At 42.6% G+C, this 10,871-nt stretch overlaps 1 protein-coding gene across 2 annotated transcripts; it reads left to right on the top strand.

The window, feature by feature from the left end:
* Nucleotides 1-1,168: 1,168 nt before the first annotated feature.
* On the top strand, nt 1,169-10,250 carry gnmt (glycine N-methyltransferase). 2 transcript variants are annotated; one of them, XM_084451256.1, is made up of 6 exons: nt 1,169-1,296; nt 6,254-6,381; nt 6,566-6,679; nt 6,969-7,111; nt 7,723-7,847; nt 8,188-10,250. In XM_084451256.1, the coding sequence occupies exons 1-6, from the start codon at nt 1,292-1,294 to the stop codon at nt 8,357-8,359; spliced, it is 687 nt and encodes a 228-aa protein (XP_084307382.1). In that variant the 5' UTR covers nt 1,169-1,291; the 3' UTR covers nt 8,360-10,250. The 2 variants fall into 2 exon arrangements, with proteins under 2 accessions (XP_084307382.1, XP_084307381.1); XM_084451255.1 differs by lacking the exon at nt 1,169-1,296 and adding an exon at nt 3,066-3,435.
* Nucleotides 10,251-10,871: the final 621 nt, after the last annotated feature.

A 10,871-nucleotide genomic window follows, 5' to 3' on the forward strand; every position in this document is an offset into this window, starting at 1 on the left:
TTAAATAAGGTCCAGGTTGTCGAAAAAGAGCGTTCCCCTTTAACCACTTGGCCACTGGGCAGTACCATAAGCCTGGTGGGAGGAGTGAAGGAAATGGTCCAAGGGCCCAGTTTTGTTTTAATTTTCATTCGTGTATCCGCCCAGTGATTCTGATCGGCTCCAAAATGTAATGGCTCCTAAGATGGCCAATGCTACACCCCTCCACAGAGTTTTGTGAACATTGGTTTTGCAGTTTTTGCACAATCCTGCTAAATGAACGAACACACCAAAAACATAGACCTGTTCCCCACCTCCGCTGGAGGCGGAGCCAACAACAACAAGGGAACAAGGAAGTACATGCAGCAAAATGAAGAGAGCACAATACATAGAGGAGGCAGAGGTGGTGTGTTACAGACATGTCTCTTAAACAGCTGGGTCTTTACCTGGGACAGCAGACCGTAGGGGAGGAGGCAGGGATAATTAACAGGATAAGAGAGCTTGACCTAAGGGAGTGGGCTGATCAGAATCAGAATTTGTTTATTGCCATTATACTTTACATACAGTACACTGTTTTTATTTTCCGACGTGCTTACAACAATACAACCATGAACGGCCGGAAGTGCCAGGACACGCCAGTGCAGGACAGGACAGTGCAGGACAGGACAGGACAGGACAGGACAGGACAGGACAGGACAGGACAGGACAGGACAGGACAGGACAGGACAGGACAGGACAGGACAGGACAGGACAGGACAGTGCAGGACTTGTAAAGGGCAGTAGGATTATAAGTAAGTATGAATGCAGTAATTCAGCCGCACACCCAGGGGCCTGACCGTGGAGAGCTCTGGACATGTAGGTCATAGTAAGGATCTGTTCATGTAGGTCATAGTAAGGATCTGTACATGTAGGTCATAGTAAGGATCTGTACATGTAGGTCATAGTAAGGATCTGTACATGTAGGTCATAGTAAGGATCTTAAACTTGATCCTATAGGCAGCAGGAAGTTAGTGGAGGGATCTGTGTGTGAGGTTGATACTGTATGAGACCATTTTCTCACCTACTGAGGAGTGTTGCAGCAGCATTTTGAATGACCTGCAGTGGGCAGCAGAGGAAAGAGGTGCGATACTTTGCATTATCGTGGGGGCAAAATTATCTGGGGGCAACAATCAGAACCTGTGTCTTATCAGCATTGAGCCGTAAGCTATGTTCAGCTGTCCAGTCTCGAATAGCAAGGAGACAACCCAGGAGCCGTGACAGACCGGACGCCTCACATGGTTTGAATGTGAAGTGGAGCTGGATATCGTCCGCATGTATGTGGTAAGCAATATTAAATCTTCATATGATCTGCCCCAAGGGTAACAAATAGAACATAAATAGCAGCATCCCCAGAACCGAGCCCTGCATAACTCCACAGGACAATGGAGAGGAATTGGATACAAAGTCTCCAGTAGAGACACTAGAACTTCTGTTGTTCAATTATGATGCAGACACACAGACAGCAGACACACACGATCCCTGCCTAGAAGACTGAGTTGAATGAGAGGTTTTGATTTGAGAGGTTTTTGACCGATTAATGGCTTTAGTATGGCATTATGCTGTATATGAAGGTTAATCAATCATAACTATTCTATCGTTACAGTAGGTCTCTGACTATTTTAGTATGTTTTCCATTTTCAAATAGGAGACTGCTGTTGATCACACCTCTCTCTCTTTCACAGAGGCACGCACGTGCTCGCGCTCGCGCGCACACACCCACACCCACACACACACACTATTGGTGTCTAACTAGGTCAAGGATTCCCACTCTGATACCATTCAAGAGTAAACAGGATGAATCTCGCATCGGCCCACCAACACAGGTTACTCAGGTCTTTCTGGTCAATGGCTCCTGTATTGCCAAACACAAAACCTTAAGGGTCAGTATTGGAGCTGTCAGCCAGTAACCACATTGGTTCTGCCGGAACAAAATGCTGTGATTGTCAGTCCACAGTGACAGTCAGTCAAAAGAATAAAGGTTAAATAATAATCGGGGGAACAGTTTATATATTATTTGCACAGAGAAGATACTGTTTGGCATTTTGTCTTTTTGAGCGTGACCTCTTGTAGTCTGGGCCTACTAGGGATGTGTTTGAGTGTATTGTGTTATATTTGCATATAAACTAAATAAAATGAAAAATATGATGCGAGTTTATGAGTGTGTGTTCTGTACTCCATTCATATGTATTGTTTAGGTCACAGTCATGACATGCATCTTTGTTTAAAGTATGTGACCTCATGTATTTGCGTTGAAGAGGTTAATGTGCACATGAGCATATTGTGTGTGTGTGTGTGTGTTAATACTGTGTACATACTGTTTGCTCTACACAGCCATTGTGATTTCAGTCTCAGAATAGGTTATGGTCAGTTGGTGTGTGTGTGAGTAGTGTGTTCTTTGTTCAGACTTTAAGGTCCAGCCCTAACCTGGATGGTACTGGTTCTGACTGACTGAATCTTCCCTCAGGGTTTAGAAGCCAGACAGTGGCGGGTCTGTGGTGAGCTGAACTAGCCAATCAGCATAGGAGGTGTTTACTTGCTTACAGCTGTGTGGGGAGAGCAAACAAGCCCCATATGTGAATGAGGCTGTGTACTGTAAAAAAAAGAAAAACAAGTGTAGTGTAGAAAAGAGCAGAATGAAAAATAGAAAACCACGAGCTTGCAATAATAGGTGTATTGTGCAAATGCAATATAGTCTATAGGCCTAACTGAAGTATTAGTAATAATTAGTAATAATAAATTATGTTTTAAAGGCTACACTATTCTTATTTATTCTTAATGATGTTAGTGAGTTCACAAAAATACCTAGTAAATAAACCGTGAACAATCATCAACCTCTGCCTCACTATTTCATAGAACTGATGTAATACCAGGTTTAGGGCGGGGCATTGTAATACAAGGTTCTACATTGCCTACGATTGTTGGCGAAAATACAGAGATGGGGGCGTCACTCTAGGCATTCTCCAATCACAAAGTAGGCGTGAGAATACGCGAGGATTTCATTGGGTTAAAGTTTATCCTCCGCTGCATATTTGCACTAAAGCTCGTTAAAAGATGAGTAGAAAAACGTAATAGCCTACCCTAGATGAACATAGTCGGAACATTGGGATAGCGTAGGCGTATCATTTGGGCATTTTACATTTCAGGAAAAAAGGTTGTATCTTGGATAATTTTGCTGTGACAATTTTGCGACCTTAATCCTTGTCGATACATAATGTCGGTCGATAGTGTTTTCAGGACCCGTTCGCTCGGTGTTGCTGCTGTGGGTCTTCCTGACCAGTATGCCGACGGAAAAGCAGCAAAAGTGTGGCAGCTCTACATCGGAGACACGCGCAGTAGAACGGAAGAATACAAAAGTTGGGTGGTGTCTTTGCTGAAAAAACAGGGTGTGCAGAGAGTACTGGACGTAGCCTGCGGAACAGGGTATGGCGGCCGACACGGCAACTCTGAAATGATACGTTCCTCCATACAGCATGAGGGCCCCCTAGCCACCTGGGTTTGACATTTCACGTTGTAGCCGATTCATAGCCAGTCTTTCACTTTGCTCTGCATGTGCAAGAAATATTCGTATTCAGACACATGCTGTTTTGTTCCACACAAGAAGCACGTCTGCAACATGTTAAGACAGCATAGGCCAGTAGGCTATTTTAAAAATGCATCCTGTGTAAATGTAGACTGATTTTGGAGTGACCATTCTGGCATGATCCTGTCCAGACCCACAAAATTACTGTAAATGTGGATTATGTCAAACAATTGCATGAATGGAACTGCTTGTCTGATGTGCACTCTGGGTGGTTGTCATGTTTGCTACTGCTGTCAGTGGGACAATGTAGTATGACGTCAGCAGTCCTAGTGAATCTTATGAATTGGCCTGTTTTTAGGATGCCTCATATGACCAATAACAATGCCTAAAAATATCTTCCCAACTGGGGAGGTGCACAGAATGGGTTGCTGATGGTGTCTTGTTCAGAATTCAGATTATATTGTCATCACATCTGTTGAAACTAGCAACTATTCCGTAATGGGTTATGGAAGAAATCCATTTGGCCTAGGCTAAGATTGTCTTGCTTTACCGGTGCAATAAAATCTCCAGTAAAAAAAACAAAACAATTATTAATGTTTCACTGAGAGAGGAAAGGCTATTTCAGCTCAGTTTCCTTAAATAAAAATGCAACAGCTGGTGACTCTGTTCCTAGGTGTGCAGGTGCAGAGTTTTGTATGCAGACCAAGTGGTCAGTTATATGGGGGTAAATGTGGAGGTGTGCATTCCCAGACTGGTTGATTAACCACCAACACCCCTGTGCAAATGCAGATTGGAATAGTCCGTTTGCAAACATGATACAAACATGTGTATCACACACAGGTAATGTGGTTCTCTGAGCTGGTATTGGTTAGTGGCAGTTTTGACTGGTTTGCTGCAATCAGTAAGTATTATCAGTAGTATCCATGTAGCCAGCAAAAGCATGCATACATTCTTCTTAGGATATGATGAAAATGCTATGCTGCTGTTTAAAATATTATTAGTCATTTAATTATTATGTTATTGTTGTGATACTTCTTTTTTTTTTGTCACATACCGTTCACCACTCATTTTTTGTGGCACTGGACAGTAAAGAGTTAGTTGAACTATTTACTCACTACTCTTCTCTGAAGTTGACCTCTAAGCTAGAGCATCAGTCTACACTTAGTACCAGTCTACACTTAGTACCAGTCTACACTTAGTACCAGTCTACACTTAGCATCAGTCTACACTTAGCATCAGTCTACACGTAGTACCAGGCTGCGTTCCGAATCGCATACTTCTACTTCTTACTACCAGTACCTACTACAGCTGCCCTTAGAAAGTACGTACTTTGCAAGCAGTAGGCATCCAATTGGGACATACTACCTTGTCATAACATTGCGCCTTGAAATTAGCCCACATCCGTCGCTGTCCATAACGCGACATTCGTCTACAGCTGTCAACTCGCGCATGTGACGCACATTACCGCTGCGCAAAGGATTGTGGGTCAGAATAGCCAGAAAAGCCTGCTGGCGTGCATACTGCAAAATACGACCGGATGTAGTAGGTCATCCTGGTACTTTTGCCATACTGCATGTGGCATACTATGTATTGGGACATACTACATTCTGTTTTGGCATACTATATAGTAGGGTAGTAGGCGATTCGGAACGCAGCCCCAGTCTACACTTAGCATCAGTCTACACTTAGTACCAGTATACACTTAGCATCAGTCTACACTTAGCATCAGTCTTCACTTAGCTTCTCATTTACATATCTACAGCAGCTCAGTGTGGGTTGCAACATTGTCCAAGGAGAACCCCAGAAGAGCAGATAGGCCTTTGACAGATAATCGAGGAGGTCAGTAGACATTTAAGCTTGGCCTCTTTCCTGGAAGTGTGCACTAGTATCTGTCACATACTGTAACTGAACTAGTTAAGAGGAAGTCAGTAGACCTTTGGGCTTGGCCTCTTTCCAGGAAGCATGTACTAGTATCTGTCACATAACTGAACTAGGTTAGGAGTGGCCCGCCATATTTGGGGTTCTCGGAATGTTCCTGTAATAAGGAGACCACCCAGTTGTTGTGTCATCGGATCCAGTGTCGTCTAATGCAACACTCAATGAGTCTTTGACCATTTCATTCTCTCTCTCTCTCTCTCTCTCCTTCTCTCTCTTTCTCCCTCCTTACTTTATATAATGATGCAATGAATGTGAGACCAATGGTGAACTGCTGTGTGGTTTGCCTACAGCAGCTGTTCCACTATGAAGGGGTTTCCAACACAGACTGCCAGCTCAGCAAAAAGCCTGCACTCAACTCCACCCCACTGACAGAATGTTGCTGTTGCCTGATCAGTTGTCCACTCAGATGTTCGAGCTCAGGAAACGCCTCCCCCCTTGCCACCGCTATTTAATGATAGTGTTTTGGGGCTAGAACATAGGCTAACCTAAATTTAACCACCAATCGGAAACTGACTTTTTGGATCCACCTTTTAATCCAGAGGTTAATTAACTGCACAGTGAATTTTGAAATGGTGAAATTAAGTTTTATAGACTCACTGTTATTCAGCAAACACTTCCAGAGTTCCCGCCAACACTTTTTGCGTTTTCACTGCATATAGCCTAGCCTACACTATGAGTCTGACCATGCTTCTGCCCTTAGGCTTAGTATAGTTTGAACAGCTGGTCGGGTGACAGTTGTAGACCACACTTAAATGAGTGATGAACATAAATATGTTGCAGGGTGGACTCTATCATGTTGGTTGAGGAGGGCTTCAAGATGGTGAGCGTGGACGCTAGCGACAAGATGCTTAAATATGCACTGAAGGAGAGGTGGGACAGGAGAAAAGAGACCGCCTTCGACCAATGGGGTGAGTATTACATGCAGTACATTGCACATCACTTGCAGGAAGGGAACAGAAGCAGGTCATGCTTGGTGCCTGGACACCCAGAAGCAAACATGGTTTGCTGCAAACTGCAGCCTGGTATGGCAACTCATTTTTCTGAACACATTGATTTAACGTAAAAATATTTGAACCTAAACTTTGTTGACAGTGATCGATGAGGCCAACTGGCTGACATTAAGAGAAGATGTCCAGAAACCCGGAGACGGGTTTGATGCGGTCATCTGCCTGGGGAACTCCTTCGCTCACTTGCCAGACTTCAAAGGTGAGTGGGAAGAGAGAAAAAGACCAAAGAAAGAAACCAAAGGAGGTTGGAGTACAGAAACAGCACACATAACAGTATAAATAGAGTATAATTCCTATACAGATAAATGCTTCTTGGTTGTTAGATTGCTGGGTAATACTTTCCTTAAGTTGGACTTAAATTGATCCTAAAACATTAAAATAAACATATATCACCTGCAGTAATAACAGCATCAGTGGTAATTGGAAGAGTTGGACTGTTCTATTGATGTGTGGGTCATTTTGTGGTCATTCTTTCTTTACTGCCACAGGGGACCAGAGTGACCAGAAGTTGGCCCTGCAGAACATTGCCAGCATGGTCCGACCAGGAGGCATCTTGATCATCGACCACCGCAACTACGACTACATCCTGGAGACGGGCCTGGCTCCCCAGGGCAAGAACATCTACTACCAGGTACTGTATGTTATGGTCAGATGAAAAACTTATCACATTTATCCCACATTTCTATTCTATCTGGGTACTTGTGGTAGAAGAGTTCCTCTTACCCATTGAATTTCTGAGAGGGTTATCCCTTCAAAACTCTAGCCAGCAGCTAGTTGTTACTGTAGATGTTAAACTCCTGGTAAAGCCGGACATTGTCTGTTGATTTCCCTTGTTTTCAATGAGACTGGTAAAAAAAAGGGTTATGTATATTTGGTGACATTTTAAACATTTGAGGATTTGAAGATACATTTGAGAACAAATGGAATATACTGTAGTTGCAATGACTATGCAAAAGGAGCCTTTAACTAGTTTATTTTCCAAAAATCAAGTCAAATTTTAGTCTTATTACATAAGAGCTCCTAGTAATAAGACCAAGTAAACAGCAGTCCTTTGGCAAAACCTACCCAGAGATGGCAGTAATCCTAGTGTCTGCTCTCAAGGTCTGCTTCTGTGGATCCATGAAGAGGAGTGACAACAACGTCATTTTTCCATTTGCACCGTGTGTTGTCTCACCACTGTGTCTGTGTGTGTGTGTGTGTGTGTGTGTATGCGTGTGTGTGTGCCTGCGGGGTGTGTTTCAGAGTGACCTCACTCAGGACATCTCCACCTCGGTGTTGTGGGTCAACAACAAGCCTCACATGATCACTCTTGACTACACCGTGCAGGTGCCACAACCAGCCCACGTACAGACCCCCCCAGAAGTCAGGTACGACTCACAGTCAAGACTTCATCCATTATATGCTGACAACCCTGTAAATTCAAATGTGGGGACTATGCTAAATCCTAGAAAAGAATAGGAATAATCCTAGGCATTATAAGTTATATTTGTCAGTTTGAATTGAGAATGGATTGTAACACACCAACACCAGCCACCATTGGTCAATTGAGACCGCCACTGGACATTCAAAGCCACCCAAATCATTATACAATTATATTGACTGTTGAGGAGATCCCTTACTGAAGTGTGTGTGTGTGTGTGTGTGTGTGTGTGTGTGTGTGTGTGTGTGTGTGTGTGTGTGTGTGTTTCGGCATTTGTGTTCCCGCAGTAAATTCCGCCTGTCCTACTACCCACATCGCCTAGAGAACTTCAAAGCGCTTCTGAGCGAAGCTTTCCAAGGCAAACTGGAGCACAGTGTCTACGGTGACTTCCAGACCTACACCCCCGGCCAGAGCAAAGCCCCCTGCTACTTCATCCATGTGTGCAAGAAGACCGCTTAGAGGCTCGTCAAACTCTGTCCCTTCTTTGATTTCCCCTTGGTTTTGTCGAAGTAGCCTTCTGGAACCAGAATAAGTGTCTCGTTTTGAGAGATACAGTTGCATTGGCTTTGTATCATGCTTTTATCTCACAATGGTTGATGGTTGTCCTTCTACTGTAAATCTCCCTCCTGTACCCAAATTGGTAGAAATTACCAAATTGAAAGTCTTCATCTGTCATGATGGCTTTCCCTTTGAGTTCAGTCTGCATGGCAAGTCACCATTTTGTTCCTGTTGCAATATTTGAACTCATTCAACCCGCCTCTGAAATCAGCCCTCCTTTTCCCCTCGAGCTTATAGAAGTCTTTCAATGCTTTCTTCAAATTCTACACGGGACCAGGGTACAACCAGCAAGATTAGCATTGCAGAATTATCCAGACTGCCATTAGAATGGATTAAGAATAGCTTTTAGGTTAATTTTTCTAATTTGTCTGAATACTCTGAACTGATTTGGCAACCTCACTTTGTCCCCAAATTCTTTCTCAGATTACCCAATGTAAACTCAGACCTAAGACTTTTCCTTGCTCTTGAATTATAAGATTGTACTTTGAAGACCTCCCCTTGGGTCTCAAACGTACATGGGCTTTGTGGGGTTAGTCCGCTTGGTATTTCAGCCAAATACATTTGGTTCTTTTGTGTCATATGTTTAGCAATTGTGCTAACACTAACAGGTACCAATCATCCCCCACACAAGTGTAGGTCTGTGGATTAGACAGTACTGTGTGTATGTGAACCAAAGGTAGCTCTGTATCTCCCTACTCTGGATGGTAATAACACAAACTAACTGAAACACACCTTCACTCAGTCTTGCCTAAAGTATTTTGAAGATGCACACAATTTGTAAATCTCTGGTTGATATCAGAGTAACGATTTTGTATTTGGTTTATGTGTTTTGACACTTTACCCAACACAACAGTGCAGTGGTCAAAAATTATGCAAATATTATTTTTTTGGCCAAAAAGAAGCCAGTTGAGTAATATACTGAAATTGTTTTGTCACCAAGCAGATACTTAATATTGCCCTACTTTCAAAGGAAGGTGTTGTCTGTGCTTTAATTCATGAAAATATTCTATTTATTATCCAATGATATATAATTATATGAATGTTCAAATATCCTTTGAGATTGTTAACAAAATGAGCATTTACTTTCAAAATGATTTTAGTGAAACTGGCTGAACTTGACGGGTATTGAGCATGACAATGTGAAATGAAGAGGGATATCAAAAGTGTATTGGGTGCATATCATTTGCTTTTGTAATCTTATACCAAATATTGTTTAATTTTTTGTCATAATCTACAAAGTATGTCAGTTCAATGGTATGCAACCCTGTTACCCTTTTTGCAAGGACTAAACAAAGAGCAGTGATGGTTTACCTCTTATCTTACCTCTAGGAAAGATTGCCTCTTTTCTTTTGGGCATTCATTGCACTTTCCCATGGTGCTTGTCAACGGTACTGAATTGAAGTTCTTTATATTGTTCATAAATATCCCTCTTCTGCTTTTATGAATATAGTGAATAATTCTGTCAGTGTGGAGAGACAGGTGACCTTTCCTGTGTGCCTCTTTGTTACTGTCAGATCATGACCTTTACTGCCCCCTGCAGGGGAAGATGAACCATAGAGGGGTGTTGAGATAAAGATGTGGTTTGAGGGACTAGACTTTGTGATCTTTACTGTGACAGTCTTCGTTCGTTTGTTCAATATACATAAACGAACATTCCCCTGCAGAAAAAATACAATTTTGGGAAAAGTCTTACCCTGTTGCAGAGCCTTAAAAATACAAAAAAGATCATGTTTACAATGTTTACATGATTATTGGATTAATTTGGGCTGAAATACAAAAGCTTTTAAATATTTTCCCTTGCTGTTTCTTCATTTTGTGTCTGTTGTGTCCTTGGTAATCATACATTTAAACAGAAATGTTGGTATAGTTGTAAAGTATAGATAGATAAATATATAGATATATATATTAACTTAAATACTATATATATATATATATATATATATTCATACTCATATATAGATACATGCACACATCCACAACACTCAGGCCCTTTTATAGAGTCTGATGGCCGCTGGCACAAAGGAATGTCTGAACCGCTCTGTTAGGTGGGATGAGCATGTGACTGAAGGTGCTCCCCATCTGCCACAGCTTGTCATATGGGAAGGGGTTGTCCAGGATGGACTTCAGTTTGTCTCTCATGCTCCCCACAGCCTCCAGACTGTCCAGTTGTGCCCCACGACAGAGCTGGCCTTCCTCACCAGCTTGTTCAGTTTCTCTCCCCAGACCTGGTGTTGCCTCCCCAGCAGGCCACGGCAAAGAACATTGTGCTGCTACCACAGAATGGTAGAACATCCACAGCAGCCTGCTGCACAAATCAGAGGACTTGAGCCTGCTAAGCAAGAACAGTCTGCTCTGTACTTTTCTATAGAGGGCCTCAGTGTTGTCTGTCCAATCCAGTTTGTTTTCCAGGTGC

Source organism: Borostomias antarcticus, assembly GCF_949987555.1.
Source record: "Borostomias antarcticus genome assembly, chromosome: 16".
Lineage (NCBI taxonomy): Eukaryota > Metazoa > Chordata > Actinopteri > Stomiiformes > Stomiidae > Borostomias > Borostomias antarcticus.

Excerpts from the sequence above, each read along its gene's own strand:
- gnmt (XM_084451255.1), top strand. The coding sequence starts at position 3,227 with ATGTCGGTCGATAGTGTTTTCAGGACCCGTTCGCTCGGTGTTGCTGCT. Across the intron at positions 6,382-6,565 it reads GACCGCCTTCGACCAATGGG|TGATCGATGAGGCCAACTGG; the intron begins GTGAGTATTACA and ends CTTTGTTGACAG. Across the intron at positions 6,680-6,968 it reads TCACTTGCCAGACTTCAAAG|GGGACCAGAGTGACCAGAAG; the intron begins GTGAGTGGGAAG and ends TTACTGCCACAG.